Source organism: Podarcis bocagei (assembly GCF_964188305.1).
Source record: "Podarcis bocagei genome assembly, chromosome: 1".
NCBI lineage: Eukaryota > Metazoa > Chordata > Lepidosauria > Squamata > Lacertidae > Podarcis > Podarcis bocagei.
This window is the reverse complement of record NC_138125.1, coordinates 71,876,247-71,901,805: the sequence shown is the minus strand read 5'-3', so window position 1 is coordinate 71,901,805 and position 25,559 is coordinate 71,876,247. Positions and strand designations below refer to the sequence as shown.

Here is a 25,559-nt window from a genome sequence, read left to right as displayed (position 1 = left end):
GGGCCCCATACTCCACCACAGCATATAAGGCTCCAAGGAGGCCCGGGACATTGCTGCTGCTGCTCCTCTGCCGTGAGTTTTGGGGAGGACCGCTCCCCCTTGAAGCCCATTTTCCACCTTGGGCCTGGGGGCAGGCCCCATACTCCACCACAGCATATAAGGCTCCAAGGAGGCCCGGGACATTGCTGCTGCTGCTCCTCTGCCGTGAGTTTTGGGGAGGACCGCTCCCCCTTGAAGCCCATTTTCCACCTTGGGCCTGGGGGCGGGCTTAAAAGGCTCCAAGGAGGCCTCGGGTGTGTGTGGTGGGTGTTCACTTGGGTGTGGGAATTTGTTTAATTTAATTTAATTTTGTTGTGTTTGTAACTTTCTCTGTTTTTTGTTTTTATTGTCTTATTGTTCTGTTGGTTTTTTGTATAGGTTTTATTTTGATTTTAAGGGGTGGGGTCAGGGCTGCCTGGGAGTGGGTCCCAGCAAACAAAATGGCTGGGGCAGGTTCCACAGGGGGGGGGGATGCACTGGGACAACCGATCTCAGTGATCACGGGTAGGAGGAGGAGTTACGCTAAGACCGAGGAAGCAGGCTTAGTCGTTGCTTGAGGACTATCCCTGCCTCCAGGTCTGGTCCTGACCGGACGGATACTGGAATCAGCAAGGGATACCCACACGACCTGAAGGTGCTGCTGTGCAATGTCAGGTCAATGATCCATAAAACCACTGTGATCCACGACTTGATCGTGGATGGAGGATTTGACCTGGCATGTGTGACAGAGACTTGGTTGGATGAAGCAGATGAGCCTGTCCTTGCCGCTGCTTGTCCACCAGGTTTCTCTTATGCACAGCAACCCAGGCCTTGTGGGCGGGGAGGGGGGGTTGCAGTGATTTTTAGGAAGTCATTAGTCTGCACCAGGCATCCTACTGGGAAAACCCAGTTTTCTGAGTGCACGTTCTGGAAGTTGGGCAATAGGGGCAGTACAGGATTCCTATTGGTGTACCGACCTCCCCGCTGCACCAAGGATTCCTGCCCGAGCTGCTTCAGGTCGTGGCGGATGTTCTCCTGGAGACACCTAGCTTGGTTGTCCTAGGGGATTTTAACATCCATGCCGACACGACCTTACAAGGGGCCGCTCGGGACTTCGTGGAAAGCAGGGCCTCCATGGGGCTGTCCCTGAATAAGTTTGGCCCAACCCATAGCCACGGACATGCCTTAGACCTGGTGTTTACCTCTATGGATGTTGGTGATCTGACACTAAGTAAAAGCGAAACGAAAGAAGTGCCATGGTCAGATCACTTCCTGGTGCAACTGGACTTCTCCGTGACCCTTCCCCTCTGCAGGGAGGTGGGACCGATTCAGATGGTCCGCCCCCGCCACTTAATGGATCCAAATGGTTTCCAGAGAGTGGTAGGGGATGCTTTATCCCATGTTGATGGCCTTTCAGCTGATTCCCTGGTGGCCCGCTGGAATGCGAAGTTAACCAGGGCTATCGACTGTTTGGCTCCGAAGCGCCCTCTCCGATTGCATGGAGCCCGGACAGCCCCGTGGTTTTCCACGGATCTGAGTGCAATGAAACAATCATTGAGATGGCTAGAGCGCTGGTGGCGGATAACCCATTCTGAATTTGACCAGACACGGGTTAGAGCTCAATGTCGAGCCTACCAAGTGGCAATAGCGACGGCGAAGAAGACTTTCTTCACCGCCTCTATTGCATCTGCGGAAAACAGCAGCAGGAGACTCTTTCAGGTGGTTCACAATTTAGCGGAACCACCTGCTCCATCAGGGCCCAGTACGGGCCACATGATCTCCTGCAATGATTTTGCAAAGTTTTTTGCGGATAAAGTCGCTCAGATTCGAGAAGAGGTAGACTCCACCATGGGAGCAGGGCCGGGGCGGGAGAGTGCTAGAGTCCTGTCTAGTCAAGTTGTGTGGGATCAATTCCAATCTGTTACCCCCGAGGATGTGGACAGGCTGCTTGGACGAGTGAAACCAACCACTTGTCTCCTTAATCCTTGCCCATCCTGGCTTATAAAAGCTAGCCGGGAAGGACTGGGCGATGGGCTTCATGGGGTGGTGAATGCTTCCCTCTGTGAGGGAGCCTTCCCAGACCCGCTGAAAGAGGCGGTTATTAAACCGCTTCTTAAAAATCCATCTTTAGATGCGGCCATGATGGCCAACTATCGCCCAGTCTCAAATCTTCCATTCTTGGGCAAGGTGATTGAGCGAGTGGTTGCTGAACAACTCCAGGCACGCCTGGAAGAAGCGGACCATTTGGATCCCTTCCGGTCGGGATTCAGGCCTCATCATGGGACTGAAACTGCCTTGGTCGCACTGGTTGATGATCTCCGGCGGGCTAGGGACAAAGGTGAGAGCTGTTTCCTAGTTCTGCTGGATCTCTCAGCGGCGTTTGATACCATCGACCATAACATCCTTCTGGACCATCTTGAAGGGCTGGGAGCTGGGGGCACTGTCATACAGTGGTTCCGCTCCTTTCTCCTGGGCCGTGTTCAGAAAGTGGTGGGGGGGGTGAGTGTTCAGACCCCTGGGCTCTCACTTGTGGGGTGCCTCAGGGTTCTGTCCTCTCCCCCATGCTTTTCAACATCTATATGCATTCGCTGGGAGAGATCATCAGGCGGTTTGGGCTGGGTGTTCATCAGTATGCAGATGATACCCAGCTCTACCTCTCTTTCAAATCAGAACCAGTGAAGGCGGTGAAGGTCCTGTGTGAGTGCCTGGAGGCGGTTGGAGGTTGGATGGCGGCTAACAGATTGAGGTTGAATCCTGACAAGACAGAAGTACTGATCTCGGGGGACAGGAGGCGGGCAGGTGTGGAGGATTCCCTGGTCCTGAATGGGGTAACTGTGCCCCTGAAGGACCAGGTGCGCAGCCTGGGAGTCATTTTGGACTCACAGCTGTCCATGGAGGCACAGGTCAAATCTGTGTCCAGGGCAGCTGTTTACCAGCTCCATCTGGTACGCAGGCTGAGACCCTATCTGCCTGCGGACTGCCTCGCCAGAGTGGTGCATGCTCTGGTTATCTCCTGCTTGGACTACTGCAATGCGCTCTACGTGGGGCTACCTTTGAAGGTGACCCGGAAACTACAACTAATCCAGAACACGGCAGCTAGACTGGTGACTGGGAGCGGCCGCCGAGACCACATAACTTAAAAGACCTACATTGGCTCCCAGTACGTTTCTGAGCACAATTCAAAGTATTGGTGCTGACCTTTAAAGCCCTAAACGGCCTCGGTCCTGTATACCTGAAGGAGCGTCTCCACCCCCATCGTTCTACCTGGACACTGAGGTCCAGCACAGAGGGCCTTCACTGTGAGAAGCCAAGTTACAGGGAACCAGGCAGAAGGCCTTCTCAGTAGTGGTGCCCTCCCTGTGGAACGCCCTCCCACCAGATGTCAAAGAGAACAACAACTACCAGACTTTTAGAAGACATCTGAAGGCAGCCCTGTTCAGGGAAGCTTTTAATGTTTGATGTATTAGAGTATTTTAATATTTTTTTTGGAAGCTGCCCAGAGTGGCTGGGGAAGCCCAGCCAGATGGGCGGGGTACAAATAATAAATTATTTATTATTATTATTATTATTCTTATTATTCTTCTTCTTATTATTATTCTTCTTCTTCTTATTATTATTATTATTATTATTATTATTATTATTATTATTTGCACTCCAGTGCCAAACTATTTCCAGATGTCATTTTGGACTTGCCCCAAATGCCCTAAGAGTTAAGCAATCCTAGGGCATTGTAGGGAGTGAATATGACCACCGCCATGTTTTTGTGGGGAACCACCTTCTCCCCCACCACCAAAAATGAAAACATGGAAGAAGTTGCTTGGAGCAAGATAATAAAATGGGGAGGTGTTGATTTTAAAAAAAATGGGCAGGTGTCAGAGCTGGGCAGAGGGCCCAGGATGGCACTTTACCATAGATTGAAATTTGTACAAATGTTCAAAGGAACTCCAGGTGAAGCACACCACAATGCTCAGCCACGAGGTTGCCATGTATAACAGGGACCAGATCACCTTTCCCCATAAGTAGCCAGAAGATAAAAGTCCTTCGGGTCATATATACCAATTGCAAATCCAGGAGTAGTGCCAGGTCAAGAGACACCCAAACAGTGCATTTGGCCTTTATAGGTGCCTTACTTGGTTCAGATGAAAAAGGGAGAGTTGTTTTCATCAGTATACTGATGGCAACTCACCCCAACTCTCTGGACAGTCCATATCAGCAGTTTCATGTTGATGTTTAAAAAACAAAACATTGCTTTGCTGCTTGCAAGATCACAGAGTCAGAGCTTAGCAGTTGTATATTTACATAACATGGCCAAGGATGTGATTAGGAAGGAGACCCAGGGTGACCTGTATGCCAAGGCTTCTACACACATTACCCCCTGGATCCAGTGTTGGCGCCATATGTTAAGGGACTCTTGAACAAGATGCCCTCAAGGGGAGCCCTCCTGCCACCATCACCATCACACACTCACTTGTCCCCTCCTTCCAGGCCCAGCCTGCCCAAAAGAAGGGAAAGGCCCAGCCTGCCTTCCAGGCCCAGCCTGCCCAAAAGAAGGGCTGCTGCTCTTATTGCTGCTTATATATTTGGAGAGTCCTGGTGAAGAGAGAGAAACAGGAAGGAAGAGGAGCAGGGCCAAGAGACTCTGGGTTCAGAAATGGGCCTCCTCCTATAAACAATAAGTTTCATAGATCTATGGGTCAGAGCATTGCTTCCTGTTGGGGTGATAGAGCAGGAAGAAATTTGGAATCAGGCAACAAAAGCCCATAAACATGTTGCTTTCCACTTACCTATCGAGACTATCCCGTGGCACTTTACTTCCTCCAGCTCTCTTGGTGACACTGGCAACCTTGTTGGCAGTCATGGTCATTTCTGCTCTCTATAAACCTGGAAACCTGGGTGAGGGGGAAGAAAATCCAAAGCAAACCCATTGAACCACAGACTTTTTCCAACACAGCTTAGTAAGAAATATTTCTAGTGCATGGAAAAGACTGTCAAAAAAAGTTTTGAACATGTTACCTAAACATAACTACTCTTTTCAATGTTGCAAAAAGTCAAACAGCAGCTTTGAGTCATGTTTAGACAAGAAACTAAAACTACAGAAAAGTATGTTAGAAGAATGGAACCATAGTCCTTACTTTGCCACTTTCTCTCATTAAATTGGGACTGGGATAATTAAGATAGCATTTTTTTTAAAAAAAAGTGTCACAACTGTAATAACAAATGACAGAGCTCAGTCCTAAAGCAAAAGTTTTAAAATGAGCATTAGAAACCATGGCAGAACTCACAGACTGTGCAATGTCGTGATAGGATACAGTATATCATAATTTATAAGATGTACAAGCCTGCCCATAAACATATCAAAGATAAGTTGATTATGGTCCTAATGCAAAGACTTGTACAATATGTAATTTTCTTCTCTCAAACCTAGCTCTCTTTCATATAGTTCCCCAAGCTGGCGATAGAGCACAAGGTCTTCCAAGGACACCTGCATTTATCTTTCTAGACCTTCTGCAAATAACAACTAACTAAACCAAAAGATACAACCCCTTGCTGGTCTCAAAAAGTCACAATATCTTGAAGATTATTATGCTTACAAATATCTTATTGCCCTCTGTGCTGTTTCTAACTCTTAAAGTACAAGCTGATGGGGGCAGGGACTTTCTCTTTGAGATACTGTACATACTTTTCTTGTTTACAGTGGATAGCACATGGGAACCAGATTATTACTGCAACCCTTAGGCTTCCCATAGTAAATGTAAAATAAACAGCCTGCTTAATGAAAAGTTCCACTGGCAGGTTTGACCCAAATCCTCTCAGATCTGCAATATTCCTCAAATTAAACTGAATCCAGATGTTTACAGCAACCACACACCTCATGTCATCTTCCTTCTCTGAAGGATGGCAAATAACACAGCATTAACTACCAACCATGGTCTGTTTGCAGCGGGGATACAAGCACAATAAGTAAAATCCCACAAATCTACTTCAAACACAACTTTTATTATTTAATAATAAATAAATAAATAAAATTTTATTTATATCCTGCCCTCCCCAGCCGAAGCCGGGCTCAGTGGGTAACAACATTTGTATCCCATTCTTCCTACAAGGAGCTCAGAGGAGCTTCTATTTTGAGCTTACCACAGTCCTATGAGGTAGATTAGAGGGTGAGAGGTCCACAGCCACCTACTTAGCTTTGCAGCATAGTGAGGATTCAAACATGGATCACTTTTCTCAGTGCTTTTCTTTTAGGAGGGAAAAGGTGCTGGTATTGTGTATACTTGAGTACCCCCAGAAAAGGTAAAGGACCCCTGGATGGTTAAGTCCAGTTGAATTCAATTATGGGGTTGCAGCGCTCGTCTCCACTTTTAGGCTGAGGGAGCTTGTGTTTGTCCGCAGGCAGCTTTTCCAGGTCATGGGGCCAGCATGACTAAACCACTTCTGGCACACAGAGCACCATGACAAGTGCCAGAGAGCACAGAAACGCTGTTTACCTTCCTACTGTACCTATTTATCTACCCATGCTGGTATGCTTTCGAGCTGCTAGGTTGGCAGGAGCTGGGACAGGGCAACAGGAGCTCACTGGTGTGTGGATTTGAACTGCAGACCTTATGATGGGCAAGCCCAAGAGGCTCAGTGGTTTAGACCACAGCGCCACCCACGTCCCTACCCCCAGAAAAAAGCATTGCCCACACTGCAAGCCCAACCATCTGGTCTATATATTCACATTTGATGTGTATCTGTTTTTGTATGTGTGTGTATATTCATTCTAAAAATGTGAGGTGGGGATGTCCCTGAGAGTAAAAAGGATTGTCAGCTTAAACAAAAAATCAAAATGCTGTTGAAACTAGGCAAGTGTTCTATTGCACTCTCAGGAGACACAAAGAATAACAGATTATTGAAAACCTGCCTCTGCAGGGATAGTAGAAAGAATATGTCGCTGACAACAGCTCAAAAAGAGGCATCTTTTTTTATTTCTATGTGGTACAAGATTTTTGGGGCACATCCATCCAAGGGAAATTTGTCTCCTCCCCCCCAGCCCAATGATGTGTCTCATGTTTCTCACTGTGTCACAAAGTAATGCCCATGGTTCACACCAGCAATGCCTGGTTCACACAGCTACATGTGGCCTGCACTGACCTTGCAATGTTCTTATTCATTGTGTAGGCTGAGGACCAGTTTGGACTGAAGAAGCATCATGGACTGGTCCTGCAACCATCCAGTCAACCATGTGGTCAGTGGATCTATATGTTGGTGCTGATGTTTAAAGCCCTAAACAGCTTCAGCCCTGTATACCTGAAGGAGTGTTTCCATCCCTGTTGTTCAGCTCAGACAATGAGGTCCAGTTCAGAGGGCCTTCTGATGGTTTTGTTACTGCAAGAAGTGAAGTTACAGGGAACCAGGCAGAGGGCTTTCTCAGTAGTGGCACCCATCCTGTGGAACACCCTTCCATCAGGTGTCAAACAGGTAATCTACACAACTTTCCGAAGACATCACAAGGCAGTCCTGCATTGGGAAGTTTATAAGGTTTGATATTTTGCTGTGCTTAATGTTTTAGTTGTTGGAAGCCACCCAGAGTGGCTGGGGCAACCCAGTCAGATGAGCGGCATAAATTCTAATTCTTATTCTTATTCTTATTATTATTATTATGAAATCATATGTGCATCTGCAATCTGTAAATAAGGTCTAATTCATACAGTATGTGGCAAATGAAGTGTGGCATCTTCACCCAAAATTGGTTCCTGTTACTCGCCCTCCATGACACATCAACAGCAAGGACACATGCCAATCACATAGATCACACAGTTGCATGAGCACTTTCTCCAGCAGCACCAGTTTTCCCAAAGGACGTGCCATCTGTGCAACTGGACATGGAAATATTACTTATGTAGCCTGAAGCCCAACCATTTTCAGTACCATCATGTAGGTCTGTGAAACTGCCTCAGGAATTCATATCTAAAATATGGCCTATAAATCTAGTAAATAAATAAATGATTCCTCTCCACACAAGAGAAATAAAAATTAGATTTGGATACTTGAAGAAGGAATGGAATCATTTTAGACACACTCCGTCTGGAAAGAATTAGAGATCAAAGGGGGAAAGAACATGACTGAAAATTGCTAAAGCTGTCAAACAAATTGGTTTTAGTTGATTTATCTTCTGCAGTACAAATTATATTTTGAGAGTAGTTAACAAGCTTTTTTAACCAAAGAACCACTTACTTTCTGTTTCAGAAATCATCAAGGGGTTTTCCTAGATCATTTATCTATCTACACTAAACATCAGAAATGATCTGCCTGATTCACACAAGGGAAAAGGGAAATAGTTCAAACCTCAATTAATGAACTAAACAATCATTTCAGTCCCAGCAATCATATCCTGTGCATCCCTCTCATTGTTTGCTATGATCCCTTTGTGTTTGGGCAAGGGAGATGCTTAGCACAACACTCACAAGCAAGACAAAGAACAGAGATCCACTGCAAAGACACAAACCATCAGCCCTGGATGCAGAACTGACATCAGCAGGGGCACAAAGCAAGGCATCCTGTGGCAATCGGCACATGCAGGCATAGCCCACACTCACAGCAGTAGCAACCACAGGAAGGATGGTTGCAGTTCATGCAACAGAACAAAGTGACCTGTCTGGATGGATAGAAGAATCTGGCTACACCACCCAGCACAGGTGTTCATTACCAAGTTAATCAATTCAAACCAGTACCCTTTAGCAACCACAATGGACAAATTACATCACTGAGCCTTTGGCAGCATTTAAACAAAATCCTTGCAAAACCTTGAGCCTTTGGACAGCCTATGGTGAGCCCATTCCAAAATATTATGAAAATGATATACAGGTGGTACATGACCCCAGTCAAGCTTGCAAAAATATATCATTTGCCAGACAATAAGTGTTGGAAATGTAAAGAAACTGAAGGAACATTCTTTCACCTTTGGTGGACGTGCCCAAGGGTTAAGGCCTTCTGGGAAATGATCTATAATGAACTAAAAAAGGTATTTAAATATACCTTCCTTAAGAAACCAGAGGCCTTCCTTTTGGGCATTGTCGGCCAAATGGTGCCAAAGAAGGACAGAACTTTCTTTATGTATGCAACAACAGCAGCAAGAATACTCATCGCAAAGCACTGGAAGACACAGGATTTGCCCACTCTGGAAGAGTGGCAGACGCAACTGATAGACTACATGGAATTTGCCGAAATGACTGGCAGAATTCGAGACCTGGGAGAAGAGACGGTGGAAGAGGACTGGAAGAAATTTAAAGACTATCTACAAAAACATCATAAGCTATATGAATGCTAAGAGAATGCATGATAGAAAACAACATGGCATCAGTAACTTAGCGGTAAAATGTATGATTAAATGATGTTTAAGAAAATGATGGAATCTGAGGTAATATTATACTTAAGTTAACCAGTTTAGTATATGATAAAAAATATTGAAATTGGGGATATAATATTTGAGAACTACAAAATAAGATTTGAAATAAGGTAATAATTTGCTGCTTGTAACTATATAACTGAGAACGCAGGAAAGGGTGATGCGAGGAAGTCCAAAGGTTATGAGAATATGATTAATGGATAAATTGATCTTGATGTATCTTTTTTTCTTCTATTCATTCTTTGTTCACTTTTTAAATTTCTTCTGTTTTCTTTTGTTTTGTTCTATGGTGACGGTATTATATATGTTTGTTGGTTTGTTTTGTGTTTAAAAAATGCAATAAATATTAAAAAAAAAAATATGGTGACCCCATTCCACCCTGAGTAGCAACTGTGACTCCGAATGAGATAAGCAGGGGCCAGATCAGAAGCAGCAGCAGCAGCAGCAGCAAAGACCACAGAAAGGCCAGACCAGGGATGAGGAATCTGTGGCGTATATGTTATGTTATGTTATTATAAAACTATAAATCTTGCATGTAGGTGTGTTTGGGGAGTTAATGGGTTAATTTGTAGATTTTTGCCACTAATTAGAAGGTGGTAGAATAACTGAGGATGGTACTGTAGTTGGGAATTAAGACCCTCATACTTCCTTCAATTTGCTGATTAGCACTCACGTAGCCAGATCAGGGAACCGGATGAAAGGATGAACAGATCAAGGTATGAGCTCGGGAGACAAAGAAAACACAAGTCTACTCTAGGGATTGTCTAGTGTGGGGAGAGATGAAAGTGTTTTAACCTACATTTATTTGCTATAGTTTATTACCCACACCGGGAATGTTTTGTTGCTTGTAAACATTCTTAAATTAGAACCTTTTTTTTCTTATAAACTACACCCCCCCCCCATTTAGTAAACTTCCAGTCTTGCTACAGAAAACCTTGTGGTCTCTGTTATTTTTATTTAAAAAAAAAACACACACCCCATGTCTAAGCCAAGTTCTACACTACTTCAAAGTGTTCTCAAGGAGACACGGGAGAGTTTTAGACTGGTTGGTGAAAGACAACCTTGTAGAAAAATAAAATCTTTCAACTGGTGGCAGCAAAGATCTAAAGGGAAGGCTAGGCGAAAAGAAGGGGGCATTGTGTTGGGCTGGGACCTCCCCTCTCCACACAACTCGGGAGCCAGGGAAACGGGAGTACCATACCACCAAGTAATTTACTTACCTTTGACCGGGGCATGGAACACAGCAACTTTTCCCCAATGGGATGGGACAGGAACCACCAGTCCCAGGATCCCTGGCAGGTAACTGATGCCATGCATGCCATTTCTGCTAAGGTGAAGGTCTAGTGGGAAAAGATTCTCTTCCAGAGACTTCAGAATGTCTGCCCTTGCAAACACACACACACACACTGCAAAGGGAAGGGTAAGTGCCAGTGCTCACAAGACTGAGGCGAACCTCAATCCTGTTTGCAAGCACTCAACAAGGTGCTCACTTTTGTGAATGCTCACAGCATTTCAAGTTCAAGCCAAGACTATGCCATGACGACCACGCAGAATGGTTTATTGTCTAATGGGGGACAATTTCTTTGCACAATTCCCCTTTTTGCAACTTCTCCATATAGTAGCTAAGAGGTACTTTGGCAGGCCTGGAAATTGCGTTTCATTGGGTATCGATACACAAGCCCCAAAGCCAGATATACAAGGTATTCCCAGAAGCAGTATTAAGGCCCTAGCGTGTGCTTGGAATTCTGCTTGGAAATTAACAGGCACAGTCTAGATCTCTCAAGCTGACAGTACAACTACCATGTAGAATCATAGAATCATAAAACTGTAGAGTTGAAAGGGACCCAGAAGATCATTTATTCCAACCCCCTGCAATGCGGGATCGAACCTACAACCTTGGCATTATCAGCATCATGCTCTAACCAACTGAGCTATGTAGGAAATGTTAAGCTAAACCAACCCATGCAAAAGTCTGGTCATGCAATTTAAAATATGCCTTGTGCGCATTGGATCAGTCTGCCTGTAGCATGAGGCAATGGGGCAACGAGGGTCGGCAATTCCATATAAAGAAATAATGCTCATGGACATTGATACCAAGAAGACAAAATGAGGTTCAGATCTCAATATGATGCACCTTCATAAAAGGTTTGAGATTCACTGGTTTAAAGCTAACAACATTTCTACATCTTGAAGGTTCCATTCTGGAAGAAATGTATTCATTACATTTCTGGGAGAGCGGGGAGGGGGAGGTTAAAACCATCCCATTTTAGATCCATTTTTTAATTAAATTAAAAGAAAAAATCATATTGAGAACACTTGAGATGACTCCACAGGGAGATATTAAGTAGAACAAAACACAGAGAGGCTACAAGCCTCCATCAAGAAATTTGCTGCTTCATGAATACATTAAATAATCAAATTTCATAACCTGCTAAAGTTACTATTTTTGCATTAAAGTGTAATCATTTCCCAGTGCCTCTATGAATTCTCAGATGGCCAATTTTTTTTAATAAGCTGGTTTTCAATAAAAGAAAAAACTAAGCAGGGGAGTTTTGAGAAATGTACAAAAAATGTTGCTGGTAAGTTTTCCCTGTTGAAAATACAATACAAATGTTACAGCAGCATTTTACTGTGAATAATTTGCACAGCTCTAACCCTAGGCCTGGAATGCACAGCTGCATTAAACCTCATGGTTCTTGGGCTAACAGAAGCATTATCCAGGGCTTGTCCCTACCCTATGAGCTTGCTTTTGCATGAGTTCAAATAAATTCTTAAAAGTACAGCCAACTCCAGCTGCAGCCTCCAAGCTCTGGTCAGTTCTCATTCTTCATGCAACAAATGAAACCAACTTCATCAAAATAACTCAATCAAAAAGGTATCCAAACTTCAGAAAAATGTGCCTGGAATTTTGGATCTCTACCAAAGCCAGAACTCTCCCCCTCTCCGTGTCTTCGGATGTTCTTTGCCTTCCCATTTTCTGTCTTACCATTTGGGGCTCTTTCTGAGAAAAGGATGGGGAGGATACATTTTTAATGTAAATTAATGAAATGGCACTCATACCCTTATGCCACTAAGTTACGTTACTTCGTTTACCAAAGTTTCAATCACATTTTTGCCAGCTAGCTTTACTTGAATAATGCCAATATCAAAGAGTCCATGATGTCCAACATCTTGCACGCTCAACATGTCAATTGTAAATAAAGATCTCATATGCCTGCTTTGTGGCTTCCAAACTATTTGAATAAATGTGCTTTGTGGGAGGGCGGGAATGAGTGGTGTGGTGGCGGGGAGTAATAATAGGGTATTAAAGGATGAGGTGAGGGGCTTTGGGGCACTCCCTTCTCCCCAGTGTTGCCTTTCCTTTCCATGAAATTTCGTGTGCCTTTTTTAGTTCACAGTAATGGAAACCTGAAAATATGTTTGAGCATGCCTATGTGGAAAACCAAAACATAGCTTGAAGTCACACATACAACCTAGAATGGACAAGTACTTTGACAGCACTATCTAATGCATTCTGCTGAAGCCTCTCTCCCCAGCAGACCCATCTGTTGGAAGGGCTTGTGTGCAGTCAGTTTCTTAAGCTTCAGTTTCCAATAAACATTTCTTTACACCTCATCAGCTGACGTGGTGACTAGGGAGGTCTCATTTCCATCCATTAAAGCCAGAAGTCCTGCAACCAATAGCTGCAAAGGTTCCAAAGACTGGAGATTACATTTACTTCAGGGTGTTCTCCCCTTTTGCAGAGTTTTATCTGATTTTGGAAGTAAATTGATAAAAACTATTAGTTATCTGGCAGCATACATAAAGTGCGCTTTCATTTGTTATTTACTTAGTCTCTGTATGGAATCTATTAACATAGTTAATGCCCAGAAATATTATCTAAAGCTTTGGCGTTGACTTGGCAAATCGATTCGACGCATACAAACTCAAGGTACTGCATAGCAAAGGCTACTTCACTAGAAAACCTTCCCCCTGTTGCATAAAGGGCACACTGAGGAATAGCTATATAAATATAACCCAGCCCATTTGAAATATTTTCCTAAGGAGCAGTTTTCTGTGTCACTTCTTTATAGTACTGGAATACTATTGGGAATACTGGACAATGAAACACTAATGAGAAAGAAGGAAGTATGGAATAGGTGCCTCTGGAAAGTGCTTGGTTTTTCCCCAGGTATGCCAAATGACCATTCTGTGATCTTTCCACACATGCTCTGACTGGGGGGGAAAGGCAAATTGCTTTTTCTGTGCAGCCTGAGCAGCAGCAGTCACCATTAAGAAAAAGAGTTTCTAACACAGTAGTCACGCTCCCCTAAATCCACTTCTGATGTCAACAACCACTTAGCCTTCACACAAGGATCTAATATATAACCAATTACCTGGGGAAGTAGGGGGCTCTCTCCCTCCTAAAATCTTCAGGCAGGGACCAAAGCAATAATCTGTAGGAAATTATTTAGCTCGGGATTTGCTGCATCAAACAATGTGTTTGACCAGATGGCCTACAAGACCCCTCCCAATTCTGTGATTGTGTATGTGGGCACAGTGACAATCATGTCTTCTTCATCCCCTATCTCTCCTTTCAAAGAGGAAAGGTGAGCTAGCCCAAGCCATGATCACAATGAGATTCTGTTACAAACTGTTAATGCCCAGTGCATCTCCCCTCACAACCCCTTTCCCCATAAACATAAAAAGCGCTGGTGACGATGCGCAGAACATAAAGCCATTTAATGGCAAAAACACCATATAAAGCACAGGAAGCTGTTGATGCAGCTCCAAATCGACTGGGCTATGTTGCTATGATGAGCATTCAGGAGGAGGGGGGACTCTGCATTCCTCTTGTCAACAATTTCCTGAAAATGCTCTGCAGCAAAATCTAGGCTTTCTCCAGCACTATGCTGAAGACAGGCAGTTTCCTCTCCAATTGTGACTTCTATTTCACAGATGACAGAAAAACCAGCACTAAAACTGTTAGTTTTATTGTTTGAAAAGTGATATAATATGATCCAAATGGCAACTAAGCCAGAATTTTCACATGGTCTCAGCAACCTCAGATGGAACTCTGATTCTACCAGGTTTCATAAAATGCTATACATAAAAGTCTGACGCAATCACAAAGCCAGATTTGTCCAGGTAGTCAAGCTGCATCCTAAGCATGATGGGATTTTTGTTTGTTGTTTTTAATTGCAGGCTACAGGTAGCAGGAATCCTCCAAGACTGTTGTGGAAAAAATTTAATGAGAATTAACTCTTCTCAAACTTGTACCACCCTCTTGTATCCCAGTCTAACCTCAGCCGAGAGAACGCATGAGAGAACTGGGATTCATATATATTTTTTGGTGGGGAGGGGAATAATTTGGCTGAAAATGAGAGAAATCCACAGATTATATGGTTTGCTACTTCCAAATTTCAAACTTCAAGGCACAAGGGGTCAACCAGTAGCCTGCTTATTTTTTGCAACATTCCTTTCAGAAAGACTTGTAAGTGAAACAACAAACAGTATCCAGCAAAGTAGTACCCTTAGCACATGACTTCTGGCTAAGCCATGGAACTTGTCTTTCTTCTCCCCACATGCCCCTAAGTTTGTTTTGGGTTCTCCCCAACCCTCCAGAACAGATTTGGGAAGGAACAAGGGGCTCATAAACTGAGGAGACAGAGGGGAAGTTCTGTTACAGAAATGGAAAACATTATGCCAACGGAGCTACTTCATTGGCTGCAACCCAATGGGCCTGGACTCAACTAAACAGCTGTGCTAGTGTGACTGAATGCAACAAGTCCCCCTAGCGCAACAGGGCTTTCCCTGCCATGCACCTCCTCCATGCCCCCCTAAATAAACCCTGGTAAGATTGAGAGAACCCCCATTGAGAGAACAGGCGAAGGGGAGATGGGAGATCATTCCATCTGGCAAGCTGAACAATCATAATAGCATAATGCCAAATTCCGCCCAATGTGATTATTTTTGTTAATTCCAGATATGCTGGCTTCTAGGTAAGCTAACAAAAACAAATTATTAATATCCTAAAAATATATATACTTTTATCACAATGTGGTAAAAAAAATGTTTTTTTTTTACATGGTGTCAGTAACCTCCGTTTAGGAAAACAAATATCTGCCACAATGCTTATAACTTCACACACATACACTTCAATTATGATGCTATAACAGTGATATTTGTTGTAAAGATATACTCATTTAAGTGTGTCTCTCTATACATGCAGTCCTTTATAAACTCCGTTCCAAGAAGCCAAACCCAAACATGCTCAACTTTGTCTGGGATTCCTAGACGTCTGAGTAGAACCATTTGCCTAAGCTAGAATTCAGCACCTGGGGATCCTCTACGGGAAAATAATTGGCTTGGCAAGGAGAGCTGCTCTCCACAATCAGAATTTCTGGGATTGAGGGAGATTCCACTTTTTTGTTTTGTTTTTCAAACCAAGCCTAGAACAATATTATGAGAGAAAACTTGCCAAGACTTATCCAGAATAATATAGATTGTTCCAGCAATTTACAGCCAAAAGGATAGGATTACTGGCCAGCTCCAAAACATGATAGATAGATAGATAGATGATAGATAGATAGATAGATAGATAGATAGATAGATAGATAGATAGATAGCGGCTTTCACTGGGAGCTAATTAAGGTAATGTGGGATTGGCTGACAATGAATCCAATGACCACCTTTCTTTAAAACTCAGCAGAATTCAATGGCACAGAACTCAACGTCAAACTAGACATGACGTTAAATATAGATCTGTATTTAACAAGCATGTTTCTAGCAGGGAGGCAAGCGGAGGCTAGTAATTGTCAGGACTGAAACAAGTGGAGATGTGGAATTTAACACTTTTCCTCCTTTGTTGTGGTGTTACTGAAATCACTCCTTCACAGCTGCTATATGCAGCGCGCACACACACACACACACACAAGCCAAGGGGGGGTGGAAACAAGCAAAACCACACATAAAATCCTGCCTCATAAAACTATTAAAAGGGGGGGTGAGCCCTCACTGCACCCCCAAAGACATGACTCAAAGAGGCAATTCCCTTGGGAGGCTGCCCCCAGTGGCCGCACAGCCTGCTATCTCCAGCAGGTGTACCTTATATCCTACCCTTCCCCAGCACCACTGCATGGTGTGCTGGTTTGGGGAGTGTCCTGAGCAGCTGCAGCCACTCAGGCAGATGGCATACAGCCTCAGCGGGGCCTAGTCCTGATGTTAAATGTCTCCTTGAACAGCAGCCTCTTGGAGACAGCAGCTTTTGTAGGGAACTAGGGGGCCTGAAGTTAAACTCTATTCCTCTCCACACTACCCCTCTCTCAGCTAGATGCCTCCCTTCCACTCACCTCCTTTGCTAGTCCTACCTTGCTCTTTTAGCCTCTCTTAATCATTTGCTTCCCTGAGGGTCCCATCCCAATTTTCACACATCTATTTTTTTAAAAAAAATGATATTTATTGGAAGTTTAAAAATTACAGAAAAAAGAAAAAAGGAAAGTGATAAAAAATTTAACAGAACATACATTACAATACATAAAAAGAAAAACATAAAAAACAATACACCAATACAGCAAAAAGAAACAAAAACACTAAAACACACATCCAATATTCCGTATCTTTACCTTTCATTTACTTGTTTCATCGACCTCCTCACACCTCCCTTTTTTGTATTCTACTTCAATTAACTATTTCAGCAAATTCTTTCCATCTTTCTCAATTTTTGTTCTATAATTTATCTTAACGGTCTAACCTTAAATTTTTTCATTTTGGCCCATTATCAATCAGCTTTTACTTAATTCTTTATTACATTTCTGCTAAAACCATATAGCTTCATTTCAGCATCCTTCTAACATTCATTAATTTTGCAATGTTTTTGTAAATATACTTTAAATTTTTTCCAATCTTCTTCCACCGACTCTTCTCCCTGGTCTCGGATTCTGCCAGTCATTTCCGCCAGTTCCATGTAGTCCATCAGCTTCATCTGCCATTCTTCCCTGGTGGGTAGATCTTGTGTCTTCCAATACTTTGCAATAAGTATTCTTGCTGCTGTTGTGGCGTACATAAAAAAAATCCTATCTTTCCTTGGCACCAATTGGCCGACCATGCCCAGGAGAAAGGCCTCTGGTTTCTTCAGGAAGGTATATTTAAATACCTTTTTCATTTCATTATAGATCATCTCCCAGAATGCCTTAATTTTTGGGCATGTCCACCAAAGGTGAAAGAATGTACCTTCAGTTTCATTACATTTCCAACATTTGTTATCGGGCAGATGATAGATTTTTGCAAGCTTGACTGGTGTTATGTACCACCTGTAGATCATTTTCATTAAATTCTCTTTTAAGGCATTACATGCCGTAAACTTCATACCAGTGGTCCATAACTGTTTCCAGTCAGCCATCATAATATTATGTCCAACATCTTGTGCCCATTTAATCATAGCAGATTTCACCATTTCATCTTGAGCATTCCATTTCAACAGCAAGTTATACATTCTTGACAAATTCTTAACTTTAGGGTCTAACAATTCTGTTTCCAATTTTGACTGGTGACTGGGGGCGGCCGCCGAGACCACATAACACCGGTCTTGAAAGACCTACATTGGCTCCCAGTACGTTTCCGAGCACAATTCAAAGTGCTGATGTTGACCTTTAAAGCCCTAAACGGCCTCGGCCCAGTATACCTGAAGGAGCGTCTCCACCCCCATCGTTCTGCCCGGACACTGAGGTCCAGTGCTGAGGGCCTTCTGGCGGTTCCCTCATTGCGAGAAGCAAAGCTACAGGGAACCAGGCAGAGGGCCTTTTCGGTAGCGGCGCCCGCCCTGAGGAACGCCCTCCCATCAGATGTCAAAACGATAAACAACTACCTGACATTCAGAAGACATCTTAAGGCAGCCCTGTTCAGGGAAGTTTTTAATGTATGATATTTTAGTGTTTTTTGGTTTCTATGGAAGCCGCCCAGAGTGGCTGGGGAAACCCAGCCAGATGGGCGGGGTACAAATAATAAAAGCCTAATTTTTTGTCCAAGTTATATGCCTCCATTATTTGATAATAATGGAGCCAATCTCGTACTCTGTTTTTTAATTTTTCAAAGCTCTGCAGTTTTAATCTATCACCCTCTTGTTCCAAAATTTCCCAATACTTCTCCTGAACTTTTAGCAGATAATATTTTATGCACTTGCTTATATTGCTGCTGATTGCTTTATTTAATTTCCTATTGATATGTTTTAATTGGTAAATGTTTTAACTATTGTTTTCACCCTGCTTGGAAGTTTGCTTTTACTGTAAGATAGGATAGAAAGAATTTAAATACATTCTGGTTTCTATGTAGTTTGCTTCCCACACTCCTGCTACACATACTTATGCACTCCCATGACACAATAAGCCAAACTATGGCTTATTTATTGGGTGAACATGAATGCTCCCAGAGAGGAGCTTTCAAACGTTGTGCTTCTCCTTGCTCTTGCACGATGCTGAGTTAAACTTGTCCTCCTTTTCAAGTCACTACAAGCAACAACCTCTGCGTCAGCAACTTCTGCTTCCTCCTCCTCATTTGACACAGCAACTGCTGCCCCAGCTTCAAACCAGTCAGAATTGCAGGGATCAGAGTACTCTCCTTGCTCATCATGAGTTGCAACCAAGGTTTGTAGCCAAACACTGTACCCTTCCTTAATGAGTTCTGAGACTGCTTGAGCTTGCCTTCATCTGTTTGCTGTTTGCTTCCCTTGGACAGCAAGGGATCGTTCACAGTGCTTGCCATATATGGATCTCTTTAACTCTTCAGACCCTTTTGGAAGCATTGCAAGTCCATCCTATTTTGGATTATGTACAACATTGTACTTGCATGTAATTCTGCAATCATTGTAAACTAATCCATCAAGTTTAACAGATCACTAAATCAAATCCACCAAGCTTTACTCTTTAAAAAAGTGCTGACGTCTCTTAATCTATACCCTGTCTCAAGACTAAAAAGTTAGATTGATATCAGTAGTCACAAAGAATTTAATAATATATGGGTGACATCCAATATTACTTAAGTATCTCAAGTCCATTTATTCCAGTGGGTCTACTTTGAATATGACTTAGTTGGATATCACCCATATAAATGTCCAGGCTCTGGCATCGCTCAACTGGAAAGTCTTATTGCTTCAAAAGAAAGGGCTAACTGAGAGCCTTGAACCACATTCTGTATAGAAATACTTCTTCCTATATACCCAATTGCCAATAAACCCTTAATACATTTTCCACCATGTAGATTTGGATGAAAACAGTATCTAATTTTTCAAAGAGCTCATCTGCTCCTGTTCCTTGTTCCCCTCTAGAGTCGTAATCCTCTCACTGTGACATGAAAGACATTTCGCACAATGGCCAATTGTTTGTGATATCACAAACCCAGGATTATGAATTCAAAAAAAGACTGAACAACCAGAGCGGCTGAGTGCTTAAAGAGCAAAGAGACTCTTTTCATGCAAATGTCCTGATTAATAAACAACAAAAGGAAGCACGAACAAAAAAACAGACATACAACCAAAGGGGCATTTTATAATAAGATTTTTCTTCCAACTTTTTGATAAGCTCACATTAGCCTTTAAAATGCACGCAATCCATTGAAAGGTTCCTGCAGTCTGCAGTTCATGCTATAGAATGCATGCTGCTGAGTTGATAGATTCTGTGGACATTTATTGTGGCCCCCAAAACATTTAGCACTTTGTAGCTCAAGAAAGTAATGTGTGAAGTGAGATGTGTTGCGTGGGTTGGGAACTAGGCCTTCTGTCTGCCAAAACAGGCTCCATATATGCATGGATAAAAGAGAAGTCAGATTTCCAGAAAACATGGCATGGGTTGTTTTTTTCTGCCCAAGCCAACATCAATATATTTTGCTAAAAGAAAACAAGAGGGAATGTGAAACCCCACATTACTAGGCAGCGGCCCTGAGAAATCCAATCCACAGAGTGACACTGCCCACCCTGCTGCACCAGGAGTGTGGGCCCTCCAGCAGTGCAGTTCAGAGGGAACGCAAACACTGCTCTGGAATAGTGGGAAAATAAATGGGCTTGTATAATATGCTTGGCTAGGCAGAATGTATTATAAAGCAGAATGTTTCCTTCTGAGCTCTGGGGTGCCTTTGGCTAATGCCTATAACCCACAGTGGGAAAGTGAGAGCCAATGAGAAATTCCTGGCGATCCTTCTACACTGTAGATTCTACACAGCCTCATCAAAGAACAGGAAAGGATCTATGCCATTCCACCTTCTGTAATTCAGGTTCTCAGGCTTTAAAAAACGGTCCTTGTGAGTTCTTCTCTGCACCTGGTCCTGTGCCACATAGCCTCTAAAATCAATGTACAATCAAAGGTGGATTTCAGGCAGTGCAAGAGGCTCTGCAGGGTGTCACAGCTATGACATAGTTGGATCTTAAAGTGACTTAAGAACCAAGCAATGAAACATAGATACATTAAGACGGGGGGGGATACATTAAAAACACCCCACCCACTTCTAAAAGGCCACACATAGTTGCAAAATGCCAAAGGCCTAGTTATAAAGTTTTTGCCTGGCACCTAAAGTTATATAATGATGTTGCCAGGCAAGCCTCCTTGGGGTGAGCATTCCACAAGCAGGGAGCCACCACTGAAAAGCCCTGTCCTCATGTTGCTACCCTGTGAACGGGCCACTCAAAGAAGGACCTCAGAAGACAATCCCAGGATATGGGTTGATTCATATGCGAAGAACTGCCCTGAGACCTTTGGGTATAGGGCAGTATAAAAATTAAATACCGTATTTTTCGCTCTATAACACGCTCCCAACCATAACACGCACGTAGTTTTTAGAGGAGGAAAACAAGAAAAAAATATTCTAAATGAAACAGTGGATGTATGATTTTTGTGGTTCATGCTGTGGCCACAGACATGTGATCTGATGGTGAATTTGGGGTGACCCAGTGCAAAAATCCTGAGGATCCATGTGGATCCGTGCTTTGTAACCACGTTTTAAGTCGGGAGGGAAGGAAAAGCACTCAAGGGACAAGGAGCAACGTGGGGTGTGTGGAGAAGGAGCTTTTCGGGGAGCTGAGCGGGGAGGAGGGAGGGAAAGAGCACTGTTGCTTTAAAGGTATACCTAAGGTATTTGCCCTGTGCCTGGGGTTTTTTTCCATTTAACAGTTTGCAGCCTTTTCCTTCCGCTCCTTGTTTTGAGGCAGAATAGATTTGAGCAAGTGAGGAGGACTTGGATTGCAGGGGATTCGCCATTAGCTGTGTAAAAGCGCTCCTCCTTGCAGCCTGAGTGATAAGCAGCCACCAGCAGCAATAGAATGGAGCACAAAAAAGAGATAGGGGCACTAGGACCCAGACAATGCTCAAATCTATCCTGCCTGAAAACAAGCCGCTCCGTCCCAGCTGAGACGCGGGGGATTTGCGAAGTTTTCCCCTCTCCCTCATCCCCAGCCTTTTTTTTTCCTTTCTGGTTTTCACTGCGTGGCTCAGAGCTAGAGGTTGGTTTTATTTTGCTGCTGGTTGCTTAAATTTTATCTTTCCTGCTGTCCCTCTGCAGCCTCATTGCTCTGTTTAGAGAGCGCGCAGACCTTTGCTAGCGTCTGTCCCTCCTCCGTGTCCGCTTTGCTGCCATGGCTCTCCTTCCCTCCCTCCTCCTCGGCTCCAGGTCGCTTTAAAGCAAGCAAAGCGAGAGCCTCGTAGAGCGTGTAAACGGCTCCCGCTTTGCTTGACTGACGGCAGCCATGGCTCCGATCCATGCATTCGCTCCGTAACACGCACAAGCATTTTCCCTTACTTTCTAGGAGCAAAAAAGTGCGTGTTTTGGAGTGAAAATTACGGTAAATAGAAGAAGAAGAAGAAGAAGAAGAAGAAGAAGAAGAAGCAGCAGCAGCAGCAGCAGCAGCAGCAGCAGCAGCAGCAGCAGCAGCGGTCCTTAAGGTATTGTGGCCCTGAGCCACATAAGGCTTTTATGAGTCAAAACCACACACTCCTCACACTCAGTAACGCCAGCCCCTGGGTGCCAATTCAGCTCCTGTCTGTATAACTACCGGTACATCCTGTATTCTGTTTCTTGGTCACACTGTAGCTTAACAGTATTTTGGAAATGGGGCTCTCAATATATAAGTCAGTTTCCCCCCAAACAGGCACCCTCCAAGCACCTGGGGCTGATGAGAGTCTAAAACATCTGGATAGCACCATGTTGGGGAAGGGTAACATGAGTAAAAATGGGCTCATATGGGCCTCTTCCTGGGAACTTTTTCTCCTTACTCCTACTGACCAGCTTTTCCCCCCAGGGAATCCTCTGCTTTGCAACACAAACAGCAAAGAAACCATGGATGCTATTCAGAGTAGATCCACTGAAGTTAATGGACATTAGGGTCATTAGATTCAATGACCTGACTCAGTTGGATACAGCCCCATGAGTCTTGAGAGTTTTTCGCCTGAATTCCAGGTGCTTCACCTTGTTCCCATGCAACTTTTGCATGCTGGCTTCAATTCATTTCTGCAAGCATCACTGAAAGCAGAGAATGTTTTCTTAACATTTACTGTATGTTCCCCTGTTGTCACTAAAGGAGGAAATACTCTCTGGCACTTCTCAGCTAACTCTTTGGCAGAAACCCTCTTCTGGCAACTTTATCAGGGTGTCAGAATAATTATTTCTGCTCCCGAATTCAAAAGCTAGAATGAAGGGAGTGGGGAAGGTATCAGGTATCAGCTTCTCACTGGGATCGTACTAGCAGTTCTCACTAAGTAAGCTGTGCAGGAATGTTGCTCTTGAGTGCTGAGAACTCAAAAAAGAAAAAGTGTGAACCAATGCTGAAAAGCCATTAGTCAAAAACGAGAAGAGACTGTAAGCCCTGCCCCATCCCCAAACATGGCTTTAGAAAGCCTTACTACCATCTTGGGGGCACAACCACACAGCAGTTGGCCAGGCTCCTGATTCAGCACTCTTTATTAATGAACATTGCAGGAAACTAAAGAAGGAAGGCTAAATAAGAATGAGTATGAAATTGATAGAATTTTTTTCTTTGCAGTCAGGCATGTCTGCAACAACTTTTTAATATTACTTTTCTAAAAGTTCAAAGCAACACTTGTTCCATCTGTAGCCTTACCCATCAGTAATTTTATGTTGGTGTCATTCAGAAATCAGCACGCTAGCCACAGTGCGACAGGTATATCCTGTTGTGTTCCTATCCACTTCTGGGATTGATTTGGATAATAAATATATATCTTTTGTTCATATGTGAAACAGCAGTCTGGATAGCAAACTGAATACTATATATAGTATACAGAATCACACAGCTATCTTTCCATTCATAAATTATTCCATGGAAAGATGGATGTCTGGAATGAACTGGAACCATGTGTCCAACAAGGGGACCGCAATTTTATGAAAGTGTTGCACATTTCAATCTTGGAATGAATATTTTGCTTTGGCAATTATCAGATCTCCCTTAACTGGAATTGTTTGTGAAAAGAAATCCAACTGACCATGGACAAAAAAAGCAAATAAAACCAGTTATAAATCAAGTTATAAAACATGGAGCCAGATGTAATTAATTAACTGACTGGGACATTTAGCCTAACCATTTGCTCCAGGGAACCTCCCTCTATTACTAGTAAATTGTGTTTTCTGCATGCCACCTGCAGCTGAGTTTCAGCTGATGAGCAGAAGCTATAGGGCAGGCATGGCCAAACTTGGCCCTCCAGATGTTTTGGGACTACAACTCCCATCATCCCTAGCTAACAGGACCAGTGGTCAGGGATGATGGGAATTGTAGTCCCAAAACATCTGGAGGGCCAAGTTTGGCCATGCCTGCTATAGGGCATTCTGATAGTGGAACCACAGTTATGGAACTCCCTTGTGTCAATAGATTGAATCTATTAGTTGTGTGAGCAGATGTCAGACTACACAACTGATCTTTCTTTTCCCCATCTCCCCCTTTACAAAGGAGAAAAACAACAACGCTTCAGAGGGCTGGTGAGGGCCCAAAATAATGTGGACTGTGCTGTAAGAGTAACCTTAAAATGGGGGGAGATGAGCCATCTTGCACCAGTAGGAGTACGACTAGACCAAGATCGCTCAGTCTGATTTGGGGTGATTTCTCCCTTCCACTCTCACAACCACCAAAAAATTTTAGGAAGAAAGTAAAGAACTTCCTTTCCCAGACATTTGTTGCTGCTACTTGAGGTTGGTTTTCAGCCATCACTGTCCTGGTTCTGTTTTTGCTCTTTCCAGGTTAATTATCTGTAATTGTCTTTAAATGTAATATGGTTTTTATTAGGGAGTAATCTACTTTGGACTCTTGTAAAGAGATAGCAACAGATAAAAAGTTTGTATCACACTGACTGTACAAATGTGCTGGATATCCCATTCTAAAAATTTTCCTGCTCAGCAAATATTTGATTTAAGCTGCAAAATTTGAAAAATATTTCATGTTCCTTGTTTAAAACAGACATGGATACAGTGAACTATTTTTAGAATATTCTGGATTTGTCTTTCAATTCTATTAAAATATATCTGGATGTTTGATTAAAATTAATGGGAACTATCATCCAACACCCTCATGTTGGGCTTTCAACATCTCAGCATATGTTTTTGATACTGATTTTTCACTGCCTCATAACTTTCCAACGTGATTCTTAAAACATTTCATTGCTATGTATAAAAGCTGAAACAGAAGGCCTAGCATGGGTTATGGAATGGCTGCCAACACAAAACAGCCTTCATAATACATGCAGGCATGAGGTGATGACAATATGAGTATCTAAGGAAGGCCTAAAATTATTGCAAGCAAATATACTTTTGTTTCAAACCACAATAAACCCTGAATTGTAAAAGAGAACAAATCAAATTCATTTAGTTTACTTTATACCAACATAAAGAAATATAGAATCTCATCTCAGGCTTTATACATATATTTCTTCGCCATTAAGTAATTTATCACTCTAGATAAACACGCATGCGTGGATTAATCTAGGGCTTTCTATGCTCCTCATAGCACAAAACTGGAGCGCCATACTAGGAGTGCAGGACCTATATAGCCATGCAGTTATTGTTGAACTACTGTTCCCATCACCGCAGACCATTGTCCATGCTGGCTATGGGGCTGATGGGACTTGGGAGACTCAACAACAGCTGGATATTTTTCAATGAAAGCAATTCTCACATTCATATGGAAGTCATC

The 25,559-nt window shown here is 43.2% G+C and overlaps 1 protein-coding gene across 6 annotated transcripts in view; it reads right to left on the bottom strand.

The window, feature by feature from the left end:
• Positions 1-25,559, bottom strand: part of DENND2B (DENN domain containing 2B) — a 163,317-nt gene that overhangs the window by 88,330 nt on the left and 49,428 nt on the right. For all 6 annotated transcript variants that reach the window (XM_081210971.1, XM_081210973.1, XM_081210970.1 and 3 more), the window contains one exon: positions 4,803-4,907. In XM_081210971.1, coding sequence (XP_081067097.1) covers positions 4,803-4,882 — 80 coding nt within the window. In that variant the 5' untranslated portion in view covers positions 4,883-4,907. The remainder of the gene's footprint in view (positions 1-4,802; positions 4,908-25,559) is intronic.